Source organism: Nycticebus coucang, chromosome 14 (assembly GCF_027406575.1).
Source record: "Nycticebus coucang isolate mNycCou1 chromosome 14, mNycCou1.pri, whole genome shotgun sequence".
Lineage (NCBI taxonomy): Eukaryota > Metazoa > Chordata > Mammalia > Primates > Lorisidae > Nycticebus > Nycticebus coucang.
Window position 1 is genome coordinate 95542007 of NC_069793.1, and position 24261 is coordinate 95566267.

At 45.7% G+C, this 24261-nt stretch overlaps 2 protein-coding genes, 1 non-coding gene and 2 pseudogenes across 9 annotated transcripts in view; 1 reads left to right on the forward strand and 4 right to left on the reverse strand.

Moving 5' to 3' along the window:
- Nucleotides 1-24215, reverse strand: part of C14H11orf54 (chromosome 14 C11orf54 homolog) — a 38240-nt gene extending 14025 nt beyond the window's left edge. Inside the window, exons 1-4 of one of the 6 annotated variants that reach the window (XM_053560001.1) lie at nt 22945-23425; nt 15953-16119; nt 14312-14362; nt 11685-11783 (exon numbers count right to left, since the gene is read on the reverse strand). In XM_053560001.1, the coding sequence (XP_053415976.1) occupies nt 11685-11783; nt 14312-14345 (133 nt within the window). In that variant the 5' untranslated portion in view covers nt 14346-14362; nt 15953-16119; nt 22945-23425. Of the gene's footprint in view, nt 1-11684; nt 11784-14311; nt 14363-15952; nt 16120-22944; nt 23426-24057 lie in introns of those variants that run through there. The other 5 variants (XM_053559998.1, XM_053560000.1, XM_053559999.1 and 2 more) reach the window with 5 other exon arrangements.
- LOC128564562 (proline-rich nuclear receptor coactivator 1-like) lies at nt 734-2058 on the reverse strand (annotated as a pseudogene). The gene has a single exon (XR_008374102.1). The product of XR_008374102.1 is annotated as a proline-rich nuclear receptor coactivator 1-like (transcript).
- LOC128564569 (trafficking protein particle complex subunit 2-like) lies at nt 5198-6579 on the reverse strand. Its single transcript, XM_053560007.1, has one exon. It carries the CDS (start codon nt 6571-6573, stop codon nt 6166-6168), a length of 408 nt encoding a protein of 135 aa, XP_053415982.1. The 5' UTR covers nt 6574-6579; the 3' UTR covers nt 5198-6165.
- LOC128564568 (pleckstrin homology domain-containing family B member 2-like) lies at nt 21208-22818 on the reverse strand (annotated as a pseudogene).
- On the forward strand, nt 22599-22705 carry LOC128566088 (U6 spliceosomal RNA). The gene has a single exon (XR_008374384.1). It is a non-coding gene; the product is annotated as a U6 spliceosomal RNA (small nuclear RNA).
- Nucleotides 24216-24261: the final 46 nt, after the last annotated feature.

A 24261-nucleotide genomic window follows, 5' to 3' on the forward strand; every position in this document is an offset into this window, starting at 1 on the left:
CCTCCAACTCTTGGGTTTAAGCAATTCTCTTGCTTCAGCCTCCCAAATAGCCGGGACTACAGGTACCCTCCATAACACTCAGCTATTTTCTTGTTGCAGTTGTCATTGTTGTTTAGCTGGCTCCGGGCTGGGCTCAAACCGGCCAGCCTCAGTGCACTGTGCTATGGGTGCCAAGCCTAAGTTTTCTATTTTTTCTTAGAGGTAGTATCTTGCTCTTGTTCAGGCTGGTTTTGAACTCCTGATCTTAAGCAATCCTCCTGCCTTAGCTTCCTGAGGTGCTAGGATTGCAGCCAGGAGCCACTGTACCCAGCCTCTACTTATATTTTTAATTAACATCACAGATAAAGCTAGATACAATTTGAGAAAAGGCACTTTACCTTTTGAGAAAAAGCAGCCTTGTCAATTTTATGCTGACTTATTACATAGTCTTGCTCTTTTTTTTTTTTTTAAAAGGGGAGGGCCAAATTATTATTATTTTAAAATTTGATTACAACCAATTTTGTTGGCATTAAAATTAAAGGCATTTAAATTTGAATGGATATATACCAAAAACCAGAAATTAAGTTTGGTAAAATGGGAACAGGAATTTTCCAGTAATTACAGTTTAGAAGGCAGAAATCAATTTAGAGAAATAAACCCCATGTTTACAATGATTGTGCCACAGATATAAACTTCAGTAGTGCATCAGTAAACTGTTCACATTTAAATCTTAACCCTTGAGATTTGACAGCTGTTTCTTGAAAAAAAAAAATTCCATACTTTGTGCAAATATATCAGTCTTCCATGTGCTTTAGCACACACTTAAAATTTCTCCATTGTATATATACAAAACTCCTGCCATGTGGGCAGGGCAAAATACATACTTTCATAACAAAACTATAATGTACCTCTCAAAGTATGAACAATATACACATAATACATGGTATACAGTATTTACAAAATATAAAATATAATACAAGCTGTTTGCATTTAATTTTTAAAACTCAGTATCTTTTTTTGCACTTGTATGTTGCAACAAGGCAAAATTCCATCTCTGTCACCAACTTTCTTTTAAGGAGTCCAGGGATTTGGGAAAACCTGTTTTACATACATAGTGAAACCTCCTATCTAAGTTTGAACTTTTAGGAGCGTTTTTAAGTGTACTGCCATCAGCTCCTTGTTTTGGTTGGAATTTTCAACAGTGCTTCCCATCCAGTGACTAGGTGGCTTTGGAAGAACACTAGAAGGTGGATCACTAAACTTAGCCCCAGCATAATTTTCCTTTTGACTTAACTTCAGTTAGAAATGCTGATTTCTTCAAATGCATATTTTTAATGTCCTCAGTATTTTTAAAAGGCTTTTTTTCCTGCTTCTGAATTCTATCAGGTGAAACAGAATCCTGCCAAAAGTTATTTTCACTTCTATTTGCAGAGGTGATCTTGGTTAGTGGCAAGTTGTATTTGCTTTTCTGTCTGTTTATCTTTGGTTGTTCATACAAGTGTATACCATGAACAAGCTGGCCGTGGGGAAGGACAATTTTCTCCGATTTTCCCACCTTTGTTTTTAAAACCTCTTTGCGGAGCGGGGGTTGGCCGGGCGCCGCGGCCCGCAGAGGCGCAGGCACGGTGCTCGCAGCCTCAGTCTCGGTTGCGGCTGCAGATCGGGGCCCGAGGCAGCAGCCTGGCCCGGGACCGCCTGCGTTCCGGTGTGGCCCGTCGCCGGGCTCCGGCTACTCTCCGGACTCGGCCGGTGCTGCCGATACTGGTGGAAGCGGCTGGGCAGCTGCCCCGCTCTACTGGTCCGCACCTTCTTCTTCCGCCGCTTCTTCGGCGCGGCCCGGGGGGCGCCTCCCGCCGCGGCGAGGCTGCAGTTGGGCAGAGCTGCTGGAGCGCGAGGCTGTGGGGTCACACAGGGCGCGTCGCCCCCTAGGAAGTGGGGATCCGGGATCCGGGGGATAGGCGGCGGAACCGTGGTCACCATCGGGAGGGCCCCGACGTAACCGCGGGCGGAAAAGCCAAGCGGCGCAAGGCGGCCAGCCAGGACGAGCGGCTCCCGCTGCGGGGCAGAGACGACGGTCATAGTGCTGGGAAGCAAGTGGCTCAGCAGGAAGAGAAGAAGGAAGCAAAGCCAGGATCGCAGGGTGGCGGCGGCGGATGCTGCTACAGGAGCGTAGAAGATTGCAGATCAGGACTCGGGCGGTGGCGGCGCAGCAACGGTCTTGCTCTTTTTTTTAACTATGCAAAGGGTAGATGTACAAAATTCTAATAACTTCCATCAGTAATTGGGGATTTTGAAAATATTTTTCCTGGGATCAACAGTCATGGATAAGACTTTCTCATAAGTTTTTTTTGATTGTTTGTTTTTTGAGACAGAGTCTTACTTTGTTACCTGGGTAGAGAAGCGTAGCATCACAGCTTACAGCAACCTCAAACTCTTGGGCTTAAATGATTCTTTTGCCTCAGCCTTCCACGTAGCTGGGACTACAGGCGCCCGCCACGACGCCCAGCCTGGTCTTGAATTCCTAAGCTCGGGCAATTCACCTGTGTCAGCCTCCCAGAGTGCTACCTTTATAGGCATGAGCCACTCTGCCCGGCCCTCAGACTTTCTCATAAGTGATAATGATGCTTAAGTCCAGAGAAACTATTAGGGGCCTCTTTCAATAGTCTAGGGAAAAGATAAGTAGTGGTGACAATAAAGATGGAGAATAGGAAATTTAAAAAAGAGAGACAAGAGAATAGGCAATTATAGTAAAGTAATGAGTTAAATTTTAGACATGTTGACCTCAAGTTGTTTTTAGCACCTACATATATATGTGTAGGTGGTGATGTCCTACAGGCAGCTAGAAATACTGATTTTTAGTTACGAAAGAGCTTGGTGACATATACAGATTTCAAAGTTGTTGTATCCAGGTAGTAACTGAGATGATAAGAATAGATGCAAAAGCCCAGAGATTTTATATAAAAGGTTGAGGAAAGAATTCTGGAAAACATCAATATTTAAAAGCCTACCAGAAAAAAAAAGGGAAACCAGGAAAAATGAGCAAGAGGTAGGGGAAGTCACCAGGGAAGAAGAGGTGAACCAGGGAGAGACAGAACCAAGAAGGGAATGTCAGGCAGCAGTGGTCAAATAGCATGAAAGAGAGAGACAGATGAAATACTAGTAAACACACCAAGGTCATGGGCGACCTTAGCAAGACTAGTCCATGTAGAAAGTGCCTCACTATGTTTATGAAAGATTGTCCATACACATCTGGCTTCCAGTACTGTAATTGGAAGACTCACAAATTAATGACCAGCAAACTCTTCTTCAAAGTCTGACCCTTTGATAACAGAATTAAGGTTAACCATTTTTTTCTTCTTCCTTGTAGTCTTATATATTTTCTGACTTTCATTTAATTTTAATTAGAAGTGAGAATGTATTACAGTATTGCCACCAGAATCCATGTGCCCCACAACTCAAAACAAAAAATTTCAGCAAATTTTGCCCAAAATCTGAATGCTGCTTTGGAACCTGAACACCCAGAACGTTCTATGTTTGCACATGTTTCTCCAGTGCTCGGGCCACCCATGAGCTTTGTCGTTCAGTTCATTGTTGGAAGCTGTAGTGAAAGCATCTCATATGATTTTCACTGTTTCTGCTTTTGTGCTTGGTTTTGTGTTTTTTAATATAATAACCAACTAAGTGTATTCACCATGGCCCTAAAAAGTGAGGTGAGGAAAATAAAAGAGGAAAGCTCTTAGAGCTACAGTTGAAGAAAGATCTTATCGCTAAGCATGAAAGTGGTACACGTGTGGCTGATGTCACTACTATGTTCAGAATGCCTAAATCGACTGTACAATTTTGAAAAATAAAGAAGCTATCGAAGCAGTTGGTGTGGCAAAAGGGCTTATGCTGACCTGTAGGAGATTGAAAAGCATGGAAGAGATGGAAAAACTCTTAGTTTGGATTAATGAAAAACAGCTGGCTGGTGATTTCTGAGAAGATAATTTATGACAAATTATCCTGTGAAAGGCATGCCTTACACTAGTGCTCAAAAGGAGGAGTTTAAAGCCAGTACAGAGTGGTTCAAGAACTTTAAGAAAAGGACTGGGATCCACCGTGTTCTGTTATGCACAGGCACCAGTTCTAATTCCAAAGCAGCAGCAAAGTTTGTAAAAGAGTTTAAGGAGTTGTGAACAATAAGGGGTCTGTTTTGAACCAAGGGTTCAATTGCAATGAAACAGGCCTTTATATTTTTAAGTTTTTCTATTTTAAATTTTATTAATTTACATTTTAACTCAAATATTATCTAATATTTTACCTTAAAATCCAGTGTATTCACTGTTAAAATCATTTTGAAAATTTGAGTTTATAGGACCCAGTTATAGATTAATCCATTTCTATTATTTTAAAGGAGAAAAACTGTCTTGGAAATGAAACGGGGTTCTAGAACAGATTAAGTTTGGATTCCAAGGTATCACTGTACTCTCATATTCGAAGGAAGCATGGCTATTTAAAAAGTATTCGGGGCTCAGCACCTACCAGCCACATACACCGAGGGTGGTGCGTTCAAACCGGCCTGGGCCAGCTAAACAACTGCAACAAAGAAATACCCGGCAGCTGCTCTGGAGGCTGAGGCAGGAGAATCGCAGAAGCCCAAGAGCTGGAGGTTGCTGTGAGTCCTGTGATGTCATGGCACTCTACCCAGGGCAGTAAAGTGAGACTCTGTCTCTACAAAAAAAAAAATTAAAGAAATACCCAGGCATTCTGGCAGGCACCTATAGTCCCAGCTACTTGGGAGGCTGAGGCAAAAGAATTGCTTGAGCCCAAGCGTTTGAGGTTGCTGTGAGCTGTGACACCACAGCACTCTACCGAGGGCGACATAGCAACACTCTATCTCAAAAGTAAATAAATAAATATCAATAAAAATAAATAAATAAAATAAAAAGTATTCTGGGCTTGGCGCCTATAGCTCAGTGACTAGTGCACTGGCCACATACACCAGGGCTGGAGGGTTTGAACCCAGCTGATGCCTGCCAAACAATGACAACTGCAACAAAAAAATAGCCGGGTATTGTGGTGGGTGCCAGCTGCTTGAGAGGCTAAGGCAGGAGAATTGCTTAAGCTCAGGAGTTTGAGGTTGCTGTGACCTGTGATGCTACAGCGCTCTACCCCGGGCGACATAGTGAGACTCTGTCGTAAAAAAAAAAAAAAAAAAAAAATACTCTATAGCCAAGTGCCTATAATCCTAACGTTTGGGGAGGCCAAGGTAGAAAGATCACTTCAGACCAGAGTCTGAGAGCATGGGCATGTAGTCAAACCCTGTTGCTACAAAAAAAAAAAAAATTAGCCAGGCATAGTGGCATGCACCTGCAATCTCAGCTACATGGAAAGCTAAGGCAGGATTGCTTGAGAAGCTGCATTCCTGCTTGAGTTATAGAGTCAGACCTCTTCTCAAAATAAAACTAAAATAAAGAAATGAAAAAGTATTACGCTAAATGCTTTCAACATGCTAAGAGAAATTGTCATACAGTTCATAAACCTTCTATAATTTACATGTCTATTTAAAATTAAAGACTGTTTAAGTTAGAAAGGGCAAAAAAGAATATTCAATTCCAATCCCTCTATTTTGATGTACCAGAGGCCCAGAGACATTCAGTGGCTTATTCTGGATAATGAAATCTGGAGGTGTCAAGGACAGAATTAGAGTCAGGACTCCTATGCAGATTACTTTTTTCCTTTTGTAACTGAGGTCTTATTGGTGGTGCTGAGGATCAGTACAGCCACTTCAATTTGTACACAATTTTTTTTTTTTATAGAGATAGTCTCACTTTATCGCCGTTGGTAGAGTGCTGTGGTGTTACGGCTCACAGCAACCTCCAACTCCTGGGCTTAGGCGATTCTCTTGCCTCAGCCTACAGAGTAGCTAGGACTACAGGCACCTGCCACAACGCCTGCCTATTTTTTTTTGTTGCAGTTTGGCCAGGCTGGGTTCGAACCCCTCACCCTCGGTATATGGGGCCAGCACCCTACCCACTGAGCCACAGGAGCTGCCCATGTACACAATTCTTAACATACACATATTGAATGCCATTTATTGTGATTTTTGAAAAAAGTTTTCCAGGCTTTTTAATGAAGTTACTTAACAATGTACACATTCCTGAGTTTACCCCAGTTTTGTAACATTATTTAGATGTTTTTCTGCATTCAGTTTAAAAGGTGTTTCTTTCCAAAGAACTTAACTTTTCTGTCAAATGCGCTTGATTGAATAGAATTGGGTTCATAAAATGGATTCATTGCAAACTTTACATATAAATCATAGACATCAGTAAAGTTCTTTATTCCATCTTCTTGCCTTATGTCATGAAGCATAATAAATCTCACATGCCCTGCAGGGACAAATGTCGACACAAACCACTCCAACTTGTGCACAGTCTTTAAATACATGTTGTTAGACAGCCACATGTTCTCATCTACTAGGTTGAGAGCAGCGTGAGCTATGAGCTGGTTTAGATGACGGTGGTTGTCTTTGGATTCTGCTTTCCCAGCTGGCAAAAACACCACTTCAAAAACTGTATTATGGTGGCCAAGGACAAAGTAGAAGCTTCCAGACATTGTCTTCAATATGTGGCTCCTGTAGCGAGATGCAGACAATGGAAAAGCCCAGTCCGTTCCTGCTGCACGGACCCGCGCTCCGCAGCTTCAGTTACGTTTACTGTGATTTCTTTTAAGCACACCCCTAATTTTATTCCCTTTATTCAACAGTCTGAGGAGGAAGGCGCACAAAAGTCAGGGTTCCCCTCAGAACCATCAAGGAGGGGTCTTTAATGAGCCTGGGTGAGAGACCCCTGGCCCCTCCCTTAAGGGCCTGGCTTGTCATCATTAATGACAACTTCTCCCTGTTTATCAGGGCAACGTCCCCCACCCTTTTCTGCAGAAAGTCTGCTCTTCTCAGAGTTTAATAGATGAGAGGGAAGTCTCCATGAGAGGCCAGGGGTGGGAATGTTCACAGGGGGTCAAGAGAAGGGTGTCTCCGACTCTAGGTCCAGCCTCCTGTCCGGGCCTTCTCGGCTGGACAGCATCCGGCCTGCTGGCGTGCCAGCGTGTACTGAGCCCCGGAGGGGGAGGACGACGACCTGCACTAGCAACGGGGAGGGCTGGGCGTCACTCGTCGTCCCACAGGGCTGTCCAGGCCACTCAGAGGGCTCTTTCGTGCCCCCAAGCCACCAAGCTAGTCTTTTAAGACCTCGCACCTCCACCAGGCAGCTTCTCCAGTCTCCCCGGCAGTCGGGCGGGCTCGCTGGGGCCATCGAGTGAGCTCTTCCTTCCCATCTGTCACCGTCTCTCGGGCGCATCTCTGGTGCCCTCTTCAGTCGGGAGGGCTCCTAGGACCGGTCCAGTCTTCAGACGGGATCCCCGGGGCTCCAACGCCCCCAACCCCCTCGGTCGGACCCCGCGGACATACGACGGTGCCCGTGGCCCTGGTGTGGCCGGAGCACAGAGGCTGGAGGTGGCGTCAACACATTGCGTGTCGCTGGGAGGCGGGCGGCTCGCGGTGCCGGCTCAGCGCCCGTCTCCGTCCCCCGCCGGGCCGGCTCCGGGTCGCGGCGCCGGCTCAGCGCCCGTCTCTGTCCCCCACTGGGCCGGCTCCGGGTCGCGGCACCGGCTCAGCACCCGTCTCCGTCCCCCGCCGGGCCGGCTCCGGGTCGCGGCGCCGGCTCAGCGCCCGTCTCCGTCCCCCACCGGGCCGGCTCCGGGTCGCGGCACCGGCTCAGCGCCCGTCTCCGTCCCCCGCCGGGCCGGCTCCGGGTCGCGGCGCCGGCTCAGCGCCCGTCTCCGTCCCCCGCCGGGCCAGCTCAGCGCCCGTCTCCGTCCCTCGCCGGGCCGGCTCAGCGCCCGTCTCCGTCCCCCGCCGGGCCGGCTCCGGGTCGCGGCGCCGGCTCAGCGCCCGTCTCCGTCCCCCGCCGGGCCGGCTCCGGGTCGCGGCGCCGGCTCAGCGCCCGTCTCCGTCCCCCGCCGGGCCGGCTCCGGGTCGCGGCGCCGGCTCAGCGCCCGTCTCCGTCCCCCGCCGGGCCAGCTCAGCGCCCGTCTCCGTCCCCCGCCGGGCCGGCTCAGCGCCCGTCTCCGTCCCCCGCCGGGCCGGCTCAGCGCCCGTCTCCGTCCCCCGCCGGGCCGGCTCAGCGCCCGTCTCCGTCCCCCGCCGGGCCGGCTCAGCGCCCGTCTCCGTCCCCCGCCGGGCCGGCTCAGCGCCCGTCTCCGTCCCCCGCCGGGCCGGCTCAGCGCCCGTCTCCGTCCCTCGCCGGGCCGGCTCAGCGCCCGTCTCCGTCCCCCGCCGGGCCGGCTCAGCGCCCGTCTCCGTCCCTCGCCGGGCCGGCTCAGCGCCCGTCTCCGTCCCTCGCCGGGCCGGCTCAGCGCCCGTCTCCGTCCCCCGCCGGGCCGGCTCCGGGTCGCGGCGCCGGCTCAGCGCCCGTCTCCGTCCCCCGCCGGGCCGGCTCCGGGTCGCGGCGCCGGCTCAGCGCCCGTCTCCGTCCCCCGCCGGGCCGGCTCCGGGTCGCGGCGCCGGCTCAGCGCCCGTCTCTGTCCCCCACTGGGCCGGCTCCGGGTCGCGGCACCGGCTCAGCGCCCGTCTCCGTCCCCCGCCGGGCCGGCTCCGGGTCGCGGCCAGGGCACGGGCGCACCCAGCGAGCTCCCGGCAACAGCGACGCGCCTCTTCGTCCGGACGCCAAAGTGCAAATGCGACGGTCACTTCTGTCCTACGCTTTTCAAACCCTCGGCCTCCCCTATTGTAATTTTTTTTTTAATTTTTTTTTTTTTTTTTTTTTGTAGAGACAGAGTCTCACTGTACCGCCCTCGGGTAGAGTGCTGTGGCGTCACACGGCTCACAGCAACCTCTAACTCTTGGGTTTAAGCGATTCTCCTGCCTCAGCCTCCCGAGCAGCTGGGACTACAGGCGCCCGCCACAACGCCCGGCTATTTTTTTGTTGCAGTTTGGCCGGGGCTGGGCTTGAACCCGCGACCCTCGGTATATGGGGCCGGCGCCCTACTCACTGAGCCACAAGCGCCACCCCCCTATTATAATTTTTAAAAAATAGTTATTCGAGTGACTTTCCACCTTAAATTTTTCCTAAAGAGCTTATCAAGTACCAGTATCTTCAAATGCTGATGAGCTGTTACATGGGCCCCTTCCAAGTCACAATTCATTACCGTATATACTGCATCCTCCAATACTCCTTTTTGAGACAGTCATATTTTATGGCGCTGGCTCACAGCTCACAGCAACCTCAAACCCTTGGGCTCAAGAGATCCTCTTGCCTCAGCCTCCTCAGTAGTGGGGACTACAGGCGCCAGCCACAGCACCTAGCTGTTTGTTTTTTTTCTATTTTAATAGAGACAGGGTTTCACTTTTGTTTGACTTGGGTCTGGAACTCCTGAGCTCAGCCAATACACGGCCTTGGCTTCAGGAGCAGGGGACTTACAGGCTTGAGCGAGAGCCACTGTGGGCAGGGCCTAAATAAAGGACTAAAGATGTTACAGAGTGGACACAATTCTGACAGGGAGAATTCAGGAAACAATTCTACTAAAGACCAACATGGAAGTAGATATGATTTAAATGTTCAAGAGATTAATACAACATTGGGGTGCCATATTGCCATTTAGCAGCCTTCTCATCATAGGATATAAAAACTACCCCCTCCCCATGGAATGTGAAGCTGACACCCAAGATGGTCAAAGCCTCCCATAATTCAACATCCCACACAATTTTCTGGTTGTACCAAAAAATAAACAAGCAGCGAATGCGTTCACCTGCTAAAATAAAGATTTGTACCAAAAAAAAGAAAAAAGGGATGAGGTGGGATTCTCTCAAAAGTGTTTCTACTACTAAAAAACCTGCATTTGCAAAATAGTTGATACAAATACTCATCTGGAGTGGCGCTCTCTAGTGCCTATGATTCTAGCACTCCAGGAGGCTGAGGGATGTGGATTGTGTGAGCTCAGGAGTTGAGCAAGAGGAAGATCTCTAAAAATAGCCTGGCACTGTGGCAGGTGCCTATAGCCTCAGCTACTCAGGAGGCTGAGGCAAGAGAATCGCTTGAAGACAAGAGTTTGAGGTTGCTGTGAGCTATGACGCCATGGCACTCTACCCAGGCTGACAAAGTGAGACTCTGATTGAAAAAAAAAAAAAAAAGAAAGTAGCCGGGCGTTGTGGCGGGCGCCTGTAGTCCCAGCTACTCGGGAGGCTGAGGCAAGAGAATCGCTTAAGCCCAGGAGTTGGAGGTTGCTGTGAGCTGTGTGAGGCCATGGCACTCTACGGAGAGCCATAAAGTGAGACCCTGTCTCTACAAAAAAAAAAAAAAGAAAGAAAGAATATTCCTCTGGATTGTATAAGGGAGAAAGGGACCACTGAAAAGACTGGGTGTATGATGTTAATCAGACTTGGCTTCTTTCTCTCTTGCTTCATCAGTGGCTGGACACTCCTCAGTTTTAGTTTTTCCATTTTTTGCAGGTAAATCTTTAGTTTCTTGGTTAGCCACTTCCGCCTGTTTTCCCTGTGGGTTTCACTTTTTTGTCTGACAATTTATCACTCACTGCTGCCTCTTTTGGCTTCGTTCCCACTTTTGCAGGAGCAGACTGAGCTGACAACCACACCATCTCCTCTTGCCTGACCCATGTTAATTTCCCTTCCTTCTCACTTCAGTGACTGATCACTTGGCAAATTTGTTAAGGGTTATAAGTATTTCATAGATGATTCAAATAAATACAAGGCTTCTAAGATTCCTTTTGGTCTTAAATAAAACATACTAATTAAAGTAGGTTTCTGTAAGTCACTTGAATACTTAACAAAACTTTTCTGTGATAAAAAATGATAAGCTAGGATCTCATTTTATTTTATTTATTTATTTTTTTTTTTGTAGAGACAGAGTCTCACTTTATGGCCCTTGGTAGAGTGCCATGGCCTCACTTAGCTCACAGCAACCTCCAACTCCTGGGTTTAAGCGATTCTCTTGCCTCAGCCTCCTGAGTAGCTGGGACTACAGGCGCCCGCCACAACGCTCAGCTATTTTTTGGTTGCAGTTTGGCCGGGGCCGGGTTTGAACCCGCCACCCTCAGTATATGGGGCCGGCGCCCTACCGACTGAGCCACAGGCGCCGCCCGATCTCATTTTATTTTTTGAGACAGGGTGTCGCTCTGTTGCCTGGGCTAGAATGCCGTGGCAACATCATATGTGGTTCACTGCAACCTCCAATGCCTGAGCTCAAAGGATCCTCCTGCCTCAGCTTCCCAAGTAGCTGGGACCACCAGGCATCATGTACCACCACACCTGGCTATTTTTTTTCCTTTTTTGTTGAGACAGGGTCTCCCTATGTTGCCCAGGTTCGTCTCAAACTCCTGGCCTCAAACACTCCCCCTGTTTCAGCCTCCCAAAGTACTAGGATTACAAACATGAGTCACTGTGTACAGACTAATTCTAGCCCATTCAATGTCTATTAACCTATGCAGTTTACAAAAGTACATAAAACACTATCTTTTCCCACAGGGTATAAAATGAAATTTGACCAATATCAGAAAATGGTAAGCACAGACATTAAGTATAATTTAGCCTAAAAGTTGTGACAGTATCCTTTATTTGTAGATAATTTAAAATGACCCTTAAAAATAATTCTGGTTTCAGAAAAAGATTACAAATGAAAAAAAAAAACAAACGCTAATTGCAAAAACTGACTTACCTTTTACAGGAAAGGTAAATGGTTCCTTAGTCAAGTCAGGGCAATCAACCACAGAGACCTGGACATCTGCAAAGTTATCTTTTAGTCCTTTCTGCATAACTAATAAAGACAAAGAAAAAAGTTATTTAACATGAAGTAAAAATTTGGCTGCCACATGTCAAATCTTTCCTCAACTTCTCTGTGTATCATGCTCCCAATTTAAACTTGAGTGATAAAAAGGGGCTGAGGTCTTACATAGGAATATAATTAGATATTAGGCATAATAAATCATAAGTAGGCCAAAACATAACTCATCTACAGTGATTACAGACCAATAAAGATAAGCAGACTGTACTCAAGGAAAGACCATCTTCTTTTTAATTTTTTTTTTTTTTTTTTGTGGTTTTTGGCCGGGGCCGGGTTTGAACCCGCCACCTCCGGCATATGGGACTGGCACCCTACTCCTTGTAGGCGCCACCCTTCTTTTTAATTTTTTTAAACACATTGTCCAGTTGTGTAGGGACCATCTTCCTTTGGGGGGAGAGATTACAAAAACATACTGATATGGGAGGCCAAGGCAGGTATATTGCCTGAGCTCAGGAGTTCAAGGCCAGCCTGAGCCAGAGTGAGACCCCATCTCTAAAAACATCCAGGCATTGTGGTGGGTGCCTACAGTCCCAGCTACTCTAGAGGTTGAGGCAAAAGAATCACTTTACCCAAGAGTTTGAGGGTGCTGTGAGCTGTGATACCATGGCACTCTACCAAGGGCACCAAAGTGAAGCTGTCTCAAAAAAAAAAAAAAATTCTGAAATGTAAACAATTAAACTGTTTAAAAAGCAATCACACACAAGAACTTCAATGAAAAAAAATTTTTTTTTTTTTTTTTTGAGACAGTTTTACTTTGCGGCCCTTGGTAGAGTGCCATGGCGTCATAGCTCACAGCAACCTCAAACTCTTGGGCTCAAGCAATTCTCTTGCCTCAGCCTCCCAAGTAGCGTAGCTGGGACAATAGGAGCCTCCACAATCCCCAGATGGTTTTAGAGACAGGGTCTTGCTCTTGCTCGGGCTGGTCTCGAACTGTGATCTCAGCCAATCCACATGCCTCAGCCTCCCAGAATGCTAGGATTACAGACATGAGCCACCTGCCCAGCCAAAATAAAGAAATTGTTGAGCAAAAGAAGCCAGATACAAAAGAGTACATCCGATATGCTTCATTTTATGTATTTCAAAACAGGCAAGTGATCTAAGTGACAGAAGTCAGAATGGTAGTCACCTCTTTAGGTACAGATATTGACAGGGAAGGTGCACCAAGGAACCTTCTGGGATGTTGGAGATATTTTATATTTTGATCTGGATGGTAACTAGATGCTAACATTTATCAAGCTGTACACTTCAGATTAGTGTACTTTAGCCGGGCATTGCGGTGGGCACCTGTAGTCCCAGCTACTTGTGTGGCTGAGGCAAAAGAATTGCTTAAGCCCAAGAGTGTGAGGTTGCTGTGAGCTGTGATGCCACAGTACCCTACCAAAGATGACACAGTGAGACTGTCTCAAATAAACAAATAAAAAATATTGGTATACTTTACTATAGTTATGTTATACCTCAAAAAAATGTAAAAAGAATAGGTACCTCGCAGTTAATAAATCAGACAAGGTATGATTTGTATTCAAGGTGCTACAGACTCAGTTATAAACATAAGAATAAGTTTTTTTTTTTTTTTTGTGGTTTTTGGCCGGGGCTGGGTTTGAACCCGGCATATGGGACCAGCGCCCTACCCCTTTGAGCCACAGGCGCTGCCCAGACATAAGAATAACTTTTAAGCATCAAAAGTTCTTACAAAATTTCTGATAGTAGGCTCGGCACCTGTAGCTCAATTGGCTAAGGCGCCAGCCACATACACCAGAGGTGGCAGTTTTGAATCCAGCCTGGGCCTGCCAAACAACAATGACAACTACAAAAAAAAAAAAAAAAATAGCCAGGGAGGCTGAGGCAAGAGAATTGCTTAAACCTAGGAGTTGGAGGTTGCTGTGAGCTGTGATGGTTCAGCACTCTACCCAGGGCGACTGCTTGAGGCTCTCTCTCAAAAAAAAAAAAAAAAAAAAATTTTTTTTTCTGATAGTAGTGTCAGCCATTAGTTTAGTCTTTAGAATCAGACTCTCTAAGAACATAAATTCATCCTAAATCTGGCCATATAGATATAACATTCCATACCAGATATTTTGAATAAAAAGCATATTGATTAGAAAATCCCCCTACCTAGACAAATGACTATAAGCTTATGAATATATAAGATTCATAGTGGAAATACAGCAAAAGCTATTTTTTACCAAATACAAATGGACTAAGTTCTTGCTATAAGCTTTTCAGTAAAAGTAAAAAATAAATTCTAAGCCAAAAAACTTGTATTTTGTACTGAATAGATACTGTACCATAGAAGAGAAACAGAAACACAGAAGTGAAAAGAGGTTCTAAAAAGGTCCCCTCCCTCCAAATATTCCTACCTGTCCTATCTTATCAGGAAAGACAGACTGATAGAATAGAAATATAGGCCAAAGAATACTAGCAACACAGATTGCTTAATAGCCAGCATTTATGTAGGGCAAACCAAGAAGGGTGTAAGAAGAAAGCCAAAAGCAAAAAATGCGTACATTTCTTAACCTTGATCTTAGCAGGACAGGTCATCTACCAGGATAACACACCTGAAAAATAAGGGAAGGTTCTAGAGATACCAGAAGAGACCCCAAAGGCTGCCAAAAGTCAACAGTCTGACAGCTTTGCCTTAGTACTATTCCTGGCATCATTTTTTATTATAATTCTTTTTTAGAGATAGGATTTTGCTCTGTTGCCCAAGCTGAAGTAGAGTGTTACAATTACAATTGAGGCTCACTACAGCCTCGATCTCCTGGGCTCAAGTGATCCTGCTTCCTTAGCTTCCTGAGTAACTAGAACTGTAGGCATGTGCCATGATGCCCAGCTAGGTTTTATTTTTTTGAAACAGAGTCTCACTTTGTCACCTTCAGTAGAGTGCTGGGATGTCACAGCTCACAGCAACCTCAAACTCTTGGGCTTAAGCAATTCTCTTGCCTCAGCCTCCCAAGTAGCTAGGACTATAGGCGCCTGCCACAACGTCTGGCTATTTTTTTGTTGTTTTTGTAGTTGTTTAGCTGGCCCGGGCTGGACTACAGGTGCCCACCACAATGCCCAGCTATTTTTTTGGTTGTAGTTGTCACTGCTGTTTGGCAGACTCGGATTGGATTTGAAACCGCCAGCTCTGGTGTATGTGGCTGGCACCCTAACTACTGAGCTACAGGTGCCAAGCCGCCCAGCTAGTTTTTTATGAATTTTTTTATAGAGGAAGGGTCTCACCTGTTGCCCAGACTGGGCTCAAACTCCTGGCCTGAAGTGGTCCTCCCATCTGTTGCTTCCCAAAGTGCTGGGATTACAGACATGAGCCACTGCCCCTGGCCTCCTGGCTTCATTTCATGTCTCTAGTTTTTTGTTGTTGTTGAGACAGAGTCTCACTATGTTACCCTCAGTAGAGTGCCATAGTATCACAGCTCACAGCAATCTCAAACTCTTGGGCTTAAGCGATTCTCTTGCCTCAGCCTCCCAAGTAGCTAAGACTATAGGCACCTGCCACAACGTCTGGCTATTTTTTTTGTTGTTTCTGTAGTTGTTTAGCTGGCCCAAGCTTGGTCACCCTGGGTGTTGGTGGCTGGCGCCATAACCACTGTGCTTGCGCTGAGCCTCATGTCTCTTTTTGTTTTCCTTTTAAAAATTCATCTTCCTTCCCTTTAATTTACCTTGGGAAGCTGCCTTAAATTCTCATTTGAACAAGATAAAATACATAAAAATATACACAGAAAAATCTAGGGAAGTTCACCAGCACAGGGAGAGAGGAGAAAAGGGGTGTATAGGGAACATGTTAAATACACAACAGTCGGTGGTATGTTTTAAAAATATTGTAACTGATAAAAAGTTAAAGCAAAATTATGCAACTCTTTGGGAATCACACATACTTAAACATCAGATTACTATAGTGGTCTTTTTTATCATGTAAAATTGGTATCATGAAGAATCTACAAATGGTGAGTTTAGTTTTTTTAGAGGGAAAGAATTTTAGACTTTCTCAGTAAAAATAATATAGAACAGATACTGAAGTGGAAAATGAATTCTGTATCAAAAGTATTTTTATACGATATAAGTAAGTAGCAAGACATTGACATATCTTGGAATCTTTAAAAAGATTTTTCTTGGAATTTTTAAAAATTAAAAGCTATTATTTTTACCTCCAGCAAGCTCCTCCAGACTTGGCACATGAAAAGAAAACTCAGCAAAAGCCATTTTCTTCTTCAGGAGTGAGGTTGTACAAATAAAGTTACTCTTGGTTAATTACCACAGGAGTTCTCAGTTGCTGTTATCTCAGTATGAACAGGTGCTCCTCTGGAAGCGAACGCTAAGAGTCACATAAGGAAGGCAAAAGGGCATTTAGTTGTTTTCTGGGTTTTGGGTTTTTGTTTGTTTTAATGAGCTTTCTCTATTCTGCTGAGGTGGTCTGGAACCGCTGCCCTCTAAGGGCTGACATTGAGGACCTACCACTAAACCTGGTTTAGCATTTAGGTTTCTTGTTTCTAACACTTAAGTCTCAAGTTAAGAAATGGACAAATGACCTCTTTTAATACTGATACTTTAAACGGTTAACATTTAAAACAGATTGACAAGAGGAAACATCAAACCAAGGAGGCACATAGGATTTATTTTCTGTACTCATGTCTGCGTTCAACATGGAATTTTTTAAGGGTTGGTATAAGGAATACAGATCTTAAAGCAGAATGTTTAAATGGTTGTTAAATAACAGTATGCAGAGGACTCTCAAGTATTTCTAATAATTTGTGTTTTCTATTCCATATTTGACATTTAGGTTAAACATTAAACAAGTTATACTTTTTTTTTTTGGAGACTGAGTCTCACTTTTTCACCCTCTGTGGAGTGCCATGACGTTATAGCTCGTAACAACCTCACACTCTTGGGCTTAAGGGATTCTCTTGTCTCAGCCTCCCAAGTAGCTGGGACTACAGGCGCCCTCCACAACACCTGGCTAATTTTAGACAGGCTCTTGCTCTTGCTCAGGCTAGTCTCGAACCCATGAGCTCAAGGCAATCCACCCCCACCCCTTCAGTCTCCCAGAGTGCTAGGATTACAGGTGTGAGTCACTGCGCCTGGCCCGACTATTACTTTAATGATAAAAATTTAAATTATTAATAGGAGTGGAAACTTCTATGGAATGATTAGCTTCTGAAATTCAAACTTTTATTTTCATTTAAAAAATAAAGATACTTTTTTGGTAAACAGCTTTAACGTTCCATTATTCTGATAATCTAACCCATTATAATTTGATATTATAAAGTGTACTTAGCATGTTTTTAATAAGTAGGTATACACAGAGTTTAGTATCTTACCCGCAAGCATGCAGTTGATGAAGTGTGCGAGCAGAGGGAGGTGAATAAAAGGAAGGCAGAGGGAAAAAAGAAAAGTAATTTGAGGAGGGTGGGTGAATCCCACTCTACACCAATCACAACAAGGAATACAGACAAAACTCTTCCAGGCATTTCAAAGAGCACTGTTGGAGTTCTCATTACAATTTTTCTTTCATTAAAATTAATAGTGTGGGCGGCGCCTGTGGCTCAGTGAGTAGGGCGCCGGCCCCATATGCCGAGGGTGGCGGGTTCAAGCCCAGCCCCGGCCAAACTGCAACAAAAAAATAGCCGGGCGTTGTGGCGGGCGCCTGTAGTCCCAGCTGCTCGGGAGGCTGAGGCAAGAGAATCGCGTAAGCCCAGGAGTTAGAGGTTGCTGTGAGCCCTGTGACTGCCACGGCACTCTACCCGAGGGCGGTACAGTGAGACTCTGTCTCTACAAAAAAAAAAAAAAAAAAAAAATTAATAGAGTGTCTCATTAATCTGAATAGTCTCTGGCTGTAACATGTTTCATTAGCAAGTGAAAGGTGCTCTTTCAGCATCATTTGATAAAATATTCTTCCAAAATAATTTATTTAATTTTCCAAATTTATTTATGTATTTATTTATTTATTTTTGAGACAGACTCTCAAGCTGTCGCCCTGGGTACAGTTCCGTGGCGTCACAGCTCACAGCAACCTCCAACTCCTTGGCTTAAGCGATTCTCTTGCCTCAGCCTCCCAAGTAGCTGGGACCACAGGTGCTCATCACAACAGCTGGCTATTTTTTGGTTGGAGTTATTGTTGTTTGGCAGGCCCAGGCTGGATTTGAACCCGCCAGCTCTGGTGTATGTGGCTGGTGCCTTAGCCGCTTGAGCTATAGGCGCTGAGCCATTTTTCCAATTTTTTATTTTTTTTTTTTGAGACAGAGCCTCAAGCTGTCGCCCTGAGTAGAGTGCCGTGGCATCACAGCTCATAGCAACCTCCAACTCCTGGGCTCAAGCGATTCTCCTGTCTCTGCCTTCCAAGTAGCTGGGACTACAGGTGCTCTCCACAACACCCGGCTTTTTTTTGGTTGCAGCCGTCATTGTTGTTTGGTGGGCCTGGGCTGGATTCAAACCCGCCAGCTTAGGTGTATGTGGCTGGCGCCTTAGCTGCTTCAGCCACAGCCGCCGAGCCTCCAATTTTTTAAATTTAAAATTTTCACAGGTTTCTTAGAAACTGGGTTTCTAGTTTTAGTGATACTGTCCAACAACACAATCCTCTGCAAACATGCTACTGCATACATTTAGGTTCTGACATTTACTTTAGCACTTTATCAAATACCACCTTTTATTATTCTTTTTTTTGCAGTTTTTGGCCGGGGCTGGTTTTGAACCCACCACCTCCAGCATATGGGGCCGGTGCTACCCCTTTGAGCCTCTTTGAGCCTCAGGTGCTGCCCCTATTCTTTTTTTTTTAAGGTTAACAATCATTTAATGTATTGACATTTTCAGTTATAAATGTGTAGTTCGCATATACAGGGGAGAACAGATTCTGTAGACAATACTAGAGACCAGGAAGCAATCACAAAAAAGACCAACTCTGGAAAGAGAAGTGGAACATATGACTTATGTCTATATAAACTAAAGGAAAAAAAAAAAGAAAGATTACACAGGACCAACACTCGACGTGAAAAATAAACTTGGGTCATTTGTCCGAACTGCAGGGCCTTCTTCTCATGATCCAGATGGCAACCCTGTGTCCTAGGAACTCAAATAGATCTCGTCTGGCCCTGTTCATGAATGACGATCTGAGACATCAACAATAGGTCTTACTCTTCTCTTTAATATCCAAGAACCTGAAGTTAACTCGAGAAATTAGAAGGACAATCAGATCGGCATGTGTACAATGTCAATGGCTGACTTCTCCCAGGTACGGATCATCCTTTAAAAGTACATGTGGAAGGAAAATGCTTACTCGAACTTCAACACAATTCTTCCATCTCACACACTTAACAAAGGACATGGCTAAGAAACGGAGGTGATGAGAAGGTGGGCATCGATGGAAGTTCTGGCAGGGAATCCATCTGAGCTCACCATCACCCCCAGTATGCATCTCATACCCAGCTCAAGTCTACTCAGTGAATTCCCAGGCCCCTCCGTGGCTGCCTCATGAGGCTGGCCCCATGGGGGACGGGGACTGGGACACACACAGGTGCCCAGGCTTCCATCCACACCTCTCCCTCTTCAGCCAGAAGGAGCCACAGAAGCATACCGGTGCTCTTTCCTTCAAGAGCATCCAGGAATAACTGAATTCTGTGTGGTTCCTATAATTCCTGCCCAGTAACTCCAAGTTCAAATTGCACTTGATACATCAGAAAAAAACTATGAACGGTTTGAAAGTAAAGCACACAGCTTTGACAACGATTATAATCTGAACAAAAGCCACTCACATCACACAGGACGTAAAACCCTCATTAACAGCATTTTGAACCACTGACACCAGTGTTGTAACACACTACTTCTATCCGGAGAGCACACATTTCCCTCCTGGTGGAAACAGACACCCCCTTGGCAACAAGACCCATACAGACCAGCAGTCACTATTCAGTTTGTTTGGCATCTGGTATAACATGGAGACGTATGTAAGTGTGTCTCAGAGACAGAGCTGACTAGGCAGTGTGTGTACGAGACAGTATCACACAACCAGCCAGGGAAAACAAAACAGTCTGTGCAACCTGGAGTGTATTTGAGGGGGAAAAGGACCACAGGAAATGTGGGGCAGGGACACTCACTGTGCTAACCTGCCCTTGCAAGAAGGGACTGCTCACAGAATGCAAGACAGAAAACGGAGTCACTAGGAGCTGTGAGACGTGGAATGTGTGAATATGTGAAATACATACTTCATTACACTGGACATAAGAGTACTGGACGGAAAGGCAAGACTATGGGTTTTCAAGAGACTCACATGTTTGGGGCTCAAAACTCAGTGTTCTAAGGTTCTCTATCACACGTGGGTCGGGAATGAGAACAAAGCTGGGGGCCTGGCCGAGCCCAGTGGTCCTCTGAGCAGGTCTCTCACATCCCCGGGCCCCACTTCCGTACAGCCTGAGTCTTCCAGCTCTGGTCTGTCCCAGCACTCAGTGGACAGTCACCAGGCCCTCTCTGGCACAGGACAGGTCCTCAGAGGAACAGAAGAGCATCCTCCACCCAGCACAATCCCCAGAGGGCCAGAAACAGGCAATGTTCTAACCACGGCGCTCTTTCTATTTCCCTCACATTCTTTTACTATCACTCTCACAACCAGTAGAAAAATAGGCTCCACGTAGGCTTAGGCAGCAATAAAAACACCCAGAGCAGACACAAAACCATGTCTCTGAATAAAGCAAATCTACCTCCATACACTTGTTATTTTTCTGCCTTCGTCAAGTGTTAAAGGATAAAGCCCTAAAACTTTGAGGTGCAAATCAATTCCTATTTGAGATGTTTTCTAAATCCTACTACCAAGACCTACCAAAATAATGTGAGAATAAGCAGCTAGGGTTAGGCAGGTTTCTGAAGCATCCTTTCCCAAAGCGGGGCTGTCCCCTGTCATCCTGAATGGATGGGGCTTGTGGAATCCAGAGGGCGGGTCTGGGGCTCTCACATCACTGCCTCAGGGAAGCTGCCCAGGACCCAACCAGCCCAGCTCCGGCCTGAGCCTTGAAGGTTTGAAGTTAAACAGAAGCTGCAGGTTTTCTTGCCATGATCACTCATTTACTTACACATCACTATATTACTGGCACAACACAAAAATAAATTATTCCTAAAGTTGCTACACTCAACTCTAAAAAGAAAATGCCTTTCAAAATAGGTATATTCAAATAAGGCATTCCAAGAGTTGCATTAGGAATGAGCTCGTGCCCCTAAGGAGTTGTGTTCATCTAAATAGCATAGTGCAAACCCTCCTCTGAGATATTTATATGGATCAGATACAATTAAGACATCACTACTTTCAAAGTAACTATTACAATTATGATTAAAAACGTGTGTCACAAACGGAAATGCCCTGCAGATCCTATCACTGCACATGGGGTTATCAGAAGCTGTGCACATCCAGATCTCAAGGCCCCTAGAAGACTCAGAAGAGGGAGCCTAAGGCCATGCCCGTGGCCGCCCCAGCCAGCATGCCCAGTGCCAAAATCACTGTCATCGTCTTGATACCGCTCATGGATGATGATTTGGTTCGTAGGCTGCTGTACCTAAAGTCCTGCATATGGGTACTGGTAGGGCACAGCATACACTTGCCCATTTGCAGCATAGACAACTTGAGTTTCTGGTGGGTACGTACCACCGTATGGACCATAGCCGTACGCCTGCTCAGGTGTTGGTGTGGCATACACCGTGTATGGAGGAGGGAAAGAAACCACAGCTGTCTCATCAGTCATGACCGTAGAGCCCACATACGCTGTGTTTGTCCTGGAATCCTGGAGTGCAAATTTCCACGCCAAACAATCATCTGTACTTTCTGCACAAAGACTGACAGTTTTCCCATCTTGGCAAACAATCTGCAGCATACAGTCTTTAGACTTCCCTTCTGGAGGCTGAGTACCCCGACATTCGTGCCCCATGAGGACGTGGATGCAGTCCACTGGCATGTGGACCTTGTCCTGATACTCTGACAGGTCTGGTCATCATAATAGATCAGGTGACCATCCAACCACAGATCAAACCAATTCTTCTTCCAGCATTTCAAAATAGTACTCTGTGGCAGCAACCATCACTCTTCACAAACGCCAGCTCTTCACCTGAGAACGCTCTGACAGCAGCCCACGAACCAGGGTGGGGAAAGGAAGGATGCAGCTCAGCCTCCTCATCTCAGATTCTATTCTTTAATTATTTAATATGCATAATCTGATCTCCCACATATAAATAACTACTGAAGATGAGGCCCAAATCCTATATAAGCATACTTCAATTACGTTATAGTTTTGACTTGAATAGTCTATAATTGTTCAGGAATGAGGCATTTTAACTTCCTTTGAAATAATTTCAGATTGACAGATATTACATACAAATAATTCTTATATATTCTTCACCCACATTTGCTGATTGCTAACATTTTATCACATACTTTACCAGGCAACCAGCAGGTAGTAACTTATTTATGAACATTCAAAATCTGCATAATGAACAGCACATTCAATTATAATGAGGATAAAAAAGCACTTTAGATATTTTTGCTTACAGTAGGAATAAGGACTCAAGTTAAAGTTCAAATATAATCTTAATTTTAACCCATTACAATCCGTAAAAAATGTGGGTTATTTTTGCTTGTTTTATGTCCCCACCAAAACAGAAACAAAGTCCAAAATCTTAGAAGCTGCAGCTTGCATAACTGGTTTAAAATGTGAAGTATGCGTGGCAGTATGCCAGTAGAGTATGCCTGTATTTAATGTGTGTGTCGCAGGTGCAGAGTTTGGAGTTAAAGTTATAGGAGAAAGGAGTTAAAAAGGTTCTCCCATGCTCGCTTCGGCAGCACATATACTAAAATTGGAACGATACAGAGAAGATTAGCATGGCCCCTGCGCAAGGATGACACGCAAATTCGTGAAGCGTTCCATATTTTTCCTGAGTGGGAATAAAGGCCACGTTGCCCCCACACACACACACAAAAAAAGGTTCTCCCATAAACTCAGAGGGGCTCCAGATGTAAAGTCTTGGGTCAGATGGGAGGCAAACAATACTCACCCTTCCGATTTCATTAATTGGTCAGGCGCAATGTAAAGAAAAAGGTAAAATTCATGCCAATAAAAAACACCATGACTAGTTGAAAGCGCTACCACAGTCGAAAGATCTATTTTAGTACCTGTCATGGCTCTTTTCCCACCTTTTTGAACAAAGGACCTTGCATTTTCATTTTGCACTGAGCTTCACAAATTACACAGGTGGGCCTGTTCCTGAATATTGCAGTGAATATTATGAAGTGGTTATGATCTGGAGCTTACAGTCATTGCACAGATCCTGTGGATGAAGTGAGCGGCCTACAGGACCAGATTTTTTTCTTTTTTTGAGACAGTCTCAGTCCCCTTAAGTAGAGTGCTATGGCATCATAGCTCACAGCAACCTCAAACTCTTGAGCTCTAGCGATTCTCTTGCCTCATCCTCCCAAGTAGGTGGGACTAGGTGCCCGCCACAACTCCGGGCTGTTTTTAGAGACGGGACCTTGCTCTTGCTCACGCTGGTCTTGAACTTCTGAGTTGAAGCAATCCACCCGCCTTGGCCTCCCAGAGAGCTAGGATTAGTGGCGTGAGCCACAGCGCCCAGCAGGTCTGGAATTTTTCATCCTCGGAATTGTTCTATATTGGAGCAAAACTGGGTAAAGAGACCAGATTACTGCAAGGCCTGTCCAATCCTAAAATGTTGCTATCTATAAGTTCGAACCAGAAAGCTTTGCTGGTTTATCATATGATAACAGGTCTTAAAGTGGAAAAATACCAAATGAGTTTATTCCTTTCTCAGATTACTTTTGGGGAAAACCCCGTTAAAAATAAACTAGTTAACATTGTTTTAACTCAGTAATGGGTCAGGGAACTTACGGGAGGGCGGGGGCGGGGAAACTGGAAGAAGAAACTTCCAGCCGGCTTCTCGGGTGACTGCGAAACCCACCCCTAGGGGCGGACCCCGAGCTCAAGGCTGAGCAACCAAAACACCAAAACAAGTCCAAAGGTCGGAGGACAGCGGGCGTGCGGTGCAGTGACACCGGCATCCAGGACAAAGGCTACACATCTGGAGTTCACGGTCAAAGTATGAGCATTCCTCAATATTTCAAAACAGATTTTTGAAGGCAAAACTAGAGTATGGCAAAACACAACCCCCCCCCCCCACACCCACACCCCAGGCCAGGCTTTAGAAAGCCAGGCGACAGCTCAGCAAGTGCGAGAACACCAGAAACAAACCAGCTTTGAGGCTGTTTCCTTACAGTTCATACCCACTCGGCTCAATTAACCGCACACTTTCAGTTCATTCAGTTGCCGAAAGGCTCGAGGCTGTTCCACTCACCGAGGCGGCCCGGGAAGCGGACAGCTGGACCTCAACCTCGGCCTCCCCGGCCCCGCCCCCTTTTAAGCAAGGCCCGAGGCCACGCCCCCTTCGCCACGCCGCCCGGCTGTGCTCAAAATGGCGC